Source organism: Trachymyrmex septentrionalis, unplaced genomic scaffold (genome assembly GCF_001594115.1).
Source record: "Trachymyrmex septentrionalis isolate Tsep2-gDNA-1 unplaced genomic scaffold, Tsep1.0 scaffold110, whole genome shotgun sequence".
Classification (NCBI taxonomy): Eukaryota; Metazoa; Arthropoda; class Insecta; order Hymenoptera; family Formicidae; genus Trachymyrmex; species Trachymyrmex septentrionalis.
This window is the reverse complement of record NW_017304229.1, coordinates 24,954-30,238: the sequence shown is the minus strand read 5'-3', so window position 1 is coordinate 30,238 and position 5,285 is coordinate 24,954. Positions and strand designations below refer to the sequence as shown.

Below are 5,285 nucleotides of genomic sequence, written 5' to 3'. Positions count from 1 at the left end.
AGGTGCTATGTTTGTGTAATGGCTGTGCGTGCGTGTATGTGGATTGCGAAGCGATTGCGAGCGACTTTTCTCCGTTGCGGAATGGAGGGGGAAAAGAGAAAGGGTCGGAGGGGAGAAGGGAGTGGAAAGAAGCTCGTTGAGCAGTGAAGACGTGTCCTGCGTTGGTATTACTGTATCTCTTAATAAAACCTATCCTTTTGTAAACCAAAATATATGTGTTTAATACCAAAATACTGATATACTTTGCGTTTTACTATCAATTTCGGAGTATCTCATATTAAGAGCACAATTTTTTGACTTTGCGATTTGCTCACTTTTTACATTTCTCTAATTAAAAAAAAATGAAATTTGAATTAAATTTTATATAACATTATCTTAAAGCTTATTAAATTCCCTTCAAAATGACCTATTTTTAAATATTCTGCCCATAGACTTCTACCCAAAATGAACTTGGTATCTTATAATAGAAGCCTTCTCCCTCTCTCCCTCCCTGAACAAATGCCAAACAAATGTTTATTTAATATAACCGAAAAATAATGTTTTATTTACAAATATTTGATAAGTATTACCAAATAGTAACAGTGTCCGATAAAACTTCTTGAATGTTGTTCAGGATCATGATCTGGATAATATTTGTTCAAGGCTAAGGCCATTGAAGATTATTCCTATTATTTTCATTTTGGTACTAAAAATTCTTTTTTGCGTAAAAATGAAAGTAAGAAGTACAACCTCTAATAATCTTTATCTTGACAAATGTTATCCGGATCATGATCCTAAACAATATTTAAAAGATTTTAGCCATCGGTCACCTCTGATAGTGCTAATGTCGATGATATTCTAACTTTCAAGCCTTATCATTAAAAAAATACTTTATGAAAAATAACTTTATTATAGTGTTTTAAAAAGCTCTTGACACTAACTATTAGATTCTGGCATAAAAAATATCATATTCCATTTAAAAAAATCGATTTGATCTTGACCTGATCTTGACGACGCCACTGAAGATCAAACGGATATGATCAGTGAATAGATCTTTATAAACCCTACAACTTTTATTGGAAACATTTTTCTCAAAAATGTTTTGCTTTCAAGATATTTGACGTTTCCAGACTTTTGATACATCTTGTGTATTGTTTTGCAGAAGAAATATTTTGTCATAAAATTTGTTTTAGCTTATATTTTATAAAGCTACAAAACCTGCTAACAAAAATTTTGCAATTTCGCTCTCAAAACATTATAATAAAATAATATACTCCTTATTCGCAATGTAGATACATGTTGATATCTTATCATGCTGATATTTTATCTCTTAAAAAGTAATACTACATCATAAGAATTTTTTGGTTTATTTTTTTTATGAAATTGCGAAAGCGTGTACAGACTTGGATTTTAAATTGATTTTTGAAAAATTATAATAAACAAGATTATAATTTTTCAAGAATCAATTTGCAAAATCTAGCTCTGTACGCGCTTTCGTAGTTTCATAATAAAAAAAAATTATAATAAATAAAATTATGTACGAGCACGAGCGTAGCATAGTGGATAGCGCACGAGTCTACCATACTAGGAGACTCGGGTTCGATCCGTGGCAGATCCAAGAAATTTTCATTTGTAGCTCCTGTCTTCCACGGTCTTTGGCGGCAAACCACCAAGAGTATTTATTGTTAAGAAAACCTCTCAGAGTGCCGTCCCATGTATATGGAATCAGAACAACGAAACGAAATTCTTACTAGAGAATTGAGTTGACTAAAATTCCGTTCCGTAAGAAGTTTTTTTACCAGTCCCATATAGTTGGAACGGAATAGTAACGGAACGGAAAGTTACCTCAGTTACAATTTGCTTGATTTAATTAATATTTCGTTATTTAAATGCGACTAAAGCAGTAATATGCACAATTTGTGCTATTATCTTACCTATAACATTATTGTGAATACTCAAAAATACTGAATTATAAGAGCAAAATATACTTTGTTACCAAAATTCTATTCCGTTACTATTTCGTTCCGACTACATGGGACTGGCAAAGAAACTTCTTACGGAAATTCTAGTTAACTCAATTCTCTAATAAGAAATCATTCCGATTCCGCGTATACGGGACGGCACCTTCAAACTGCCGTTCGGAACCGACAATTAAATTGTAGCTCCCGTATATATTGTATACTGTATATACTCTGCGTGCGCATCACGGACATACATACGAAAGGTAGGTCCTGTCCCCACTTTAGAATGTTGCGCTATCGAATGAATAAATAAAAATTATGTGCACTTCAATTGCATTATAGTACACATCGGATGAAATATCAGAATAAATTTTTATTTTCTTCTTAAAAAAAAATTACGATATGAGTTTTTAAATGATTTTCTTAATTTCAAATATCGCAATTAAAGTGCTGCTCATGCAATTATTTCAGCACGAAGAAATTTGTCTCCGATTAAAGCTTTCTATAATCTCTCCTGTCGACCTTTATATATTTGATTATTAAAATATATTAAGAAACTGATGTCATTTATAATACTGTTACATACTAGGAATGTTTATAGCAACTTTCTCTCGACGACGTTCTCTAATATTTCTGGTCAATGTCTTGAAACGTGGATGGCCAGGATATATAGCTTCATCAGGAAAAAATAAACTCCTAGAAGCACCAATATTGGGTGTAGGATGAGTAGGAGGATCAGTAAAGTCAGGAGCTCCTACTCTGCAACATAAATAATAAAACTAATTTAAAAAGTACCACCAAATATGAAATATTATGACAACAATATTTTTTCATAATTACCTTGGAAAAACAGTTAATGACATTAAGACTTCATTAGGATGGAGTAATTTTGTTGCCTCTTGTCTTCGATAGCGCATATTAGCTTCAACAACGTTAAAATGAGCTAATAATCCTCCATATGGTTTTCCTGGAGTTCCTTCAAGCATATAAGCACCATATTCTGGCCTCCAAAGTGATTTTACATTACTGTGAAATAACATTACATATATTACAATAATTTAATATTTACAAAAATCAATCTTTACGCATAAATAAAGTAATATAAAACATAAAATAGCTCATAATTGACAGGTTTTATCTTATAAATAAAAAATTCTTCAATTATGACTACTTAACTTTTTATATTAAAAATTAGATTAAAAAATTAAATAAAAGAAAATTACTTAAGATTTACAAATTTTAGATTTTTGTGGGCTGGGAAAGAAAAGCGATTTCTTATAATCTTCGGTGTGCTGAATCCAAATCCGCACAAATATTCCGTTACGTCAAATTTTATAGAAAAATTAGAAGAAAATGTGTTTTTACACATTCTTAGCTAATGTTAAACTTTACTTTAAAATAAAAATATTGAATTTTTTACTTTTACCGTATCATCGAAACTCTAACGCGTTTTGTTTTATGAGTAAGTGTACATACATAGGATGATATAGGATTGCGTTTAAGCTTACATATACTCTTCTTTTTCAGACAGCAAATGTTTGTATTTTCATGTTAATACAATTTATTTTTTTTAATATATTTTTTAAATTTCAAATTAAATAAAATTACTTAAAATTATCTTAACCTTTCATAGTCCTTCTGGGTTAAAATGAGCACCATCTTTCATGTTAGATTTTAGAACCTTCTTGGCATTGGAAGGACGCATATCTGCCATCGACTGAAGGTTTAAAACTTCAACTATCGATAAAAATGTCCAGCTTTAATCGATAGTAAGCGTCTAACAGCCATTCGCACAAAAAGCGTTTTTCTCTTAGGTTAAAATGTCAGCAAGCGTGATCAACGCGTTATTTTTGTTTAAAAAATTTATGATTTATATTTTTGCATTAAATTGCAAAAATAAACAAGATTGTGATTGTATCTTTCAAGTAAGGATATACAATAAAACGATGAGGAAAGAATGTCCATTGTGCCTACGACTGTGCTTACGATTTCACTTATATTTGTCTTCAATATTAATAATAATAATAATTTTTACATTAATAATAACTTAAACAAATTCCTTTTACCGGAATTTAACATCTTTTTTACATCTAAAAGACGACCATCTTCTACCTTTGAAATAAATACCTTTTTTATAACAGTATCATTTTTTTTTTAAAGTACATCATTTCTAGAGTTATCTAAAGGTAACAAAGATTCCGCGCGGCCTAACCATATCACTGTTTGAACTGTTTTACAAGGTCACTGATATTTGTGTTTCTTTCTCGCATTTTAAAGTCGAAGTGATATGCCAAATTGTGATTGGCTCGCGTAGAATCTCACGACAAAGCCGTCGGCGAAATGATTGGACGGAACAGTGCTCCGGGCAGACAGATTCCAACAGGTGCATGGAACAATCGCTGTATATAAGAGAAAAATTAAAGGCTTCACTAAAAATCTGAGTCTCTAGATTACTTGCATCCTTATACGCTTAATAAATTTAAAAAGTTATGATTTTTTAAGGAAAAAAAGGCTCATTTTTCCGAAATTAACATGTTTATGATTTTTTTTTAAGAATTAAAATTAAATTTTTTATTACAACGTGATTGTTCCATTTTCTTAAAGAATAAAATTATATACTGTATAATTTTTTGAAAAATGGAATCAATACTATTGATTTAATATAACACTTCAGAAATAGTTCGGATCATTTTAACCCAAAATATATATAGTAATCATCGTGTGGCTTTTTTGAAGTGTGACCATGAAGGGTTAAACAACGAAAACAGAGAGCGTTCATATTTTAAAATTTATATAATATATTCTATACATATATTCGAGCTTATTTAATATATTCCAATATTTACATGCTATTATAAAACGCATATAAAAAAATTAAGGTGCACTTCCGAAAACAGACTATTGTCGATTTGGAAATACTTTGTAAAGAACTTTATTTCAGGTTAAAATAGAAGTATGTAATTCGCATGTACTTCTATGAAAAAACCATTTTTTAAATAAAATAACAAAATAAATAGTTAATGTTTATATTAATCATGAAATCAATTTTAATGATCTTAACCTATTAAAGCCTAATATAGCCGTGATAGGGCCAAATTGAATACGTGATTCATAGCACAAGCGAAAAAAAAATTATTCGTATTTTTTCGTTTTGCAAAATTGATTGTTTAAACCATAATTGTTTAAACAAAGCACCTCAAGTTTAGAATCGAATTTGTAGAATCAAATGGCACTTTTTTTAACAAATTATTTAAAAAACTGCCATTTGATTCTACAAATTCGATTCTAAACTCGAGGTGCTTTTTTAGACTTGAGTGAGTCTGAGACAGAGACAGAGACAGAGAC

At 30.1% G+C, this 5,285-nt stretch overlaps 1 protein-coding gene across 1 annotated transcript in view; it reads right to left on the bottom strand.

Moving 5' to 3' along the window:
• Positions 1-5,285, bottom strand: part of LOC108751312 (glutamate--cysteine ligase catalytic subunit) — a 74,612-nt gene that overhangs the window by 51,136 nt on the left and 18,191 nt on the right. Inside the window, exons 2-3 of the mRNA XM_018491417.1 lie at positions 2,781-2,966; positions 2,527-2,699 (exon numbers count right to left, since the gene is read on the bottom strand). Of these exons, the coding sequence (XP_018346919.1) occupies positions 2,527-2,699; positions 2,781-2,966 (359 nt within the window). The remainder of the gene's footprint in view (positions 1-2,526; positions 2,700-2,780; positions 2,967-5,285) is intronic.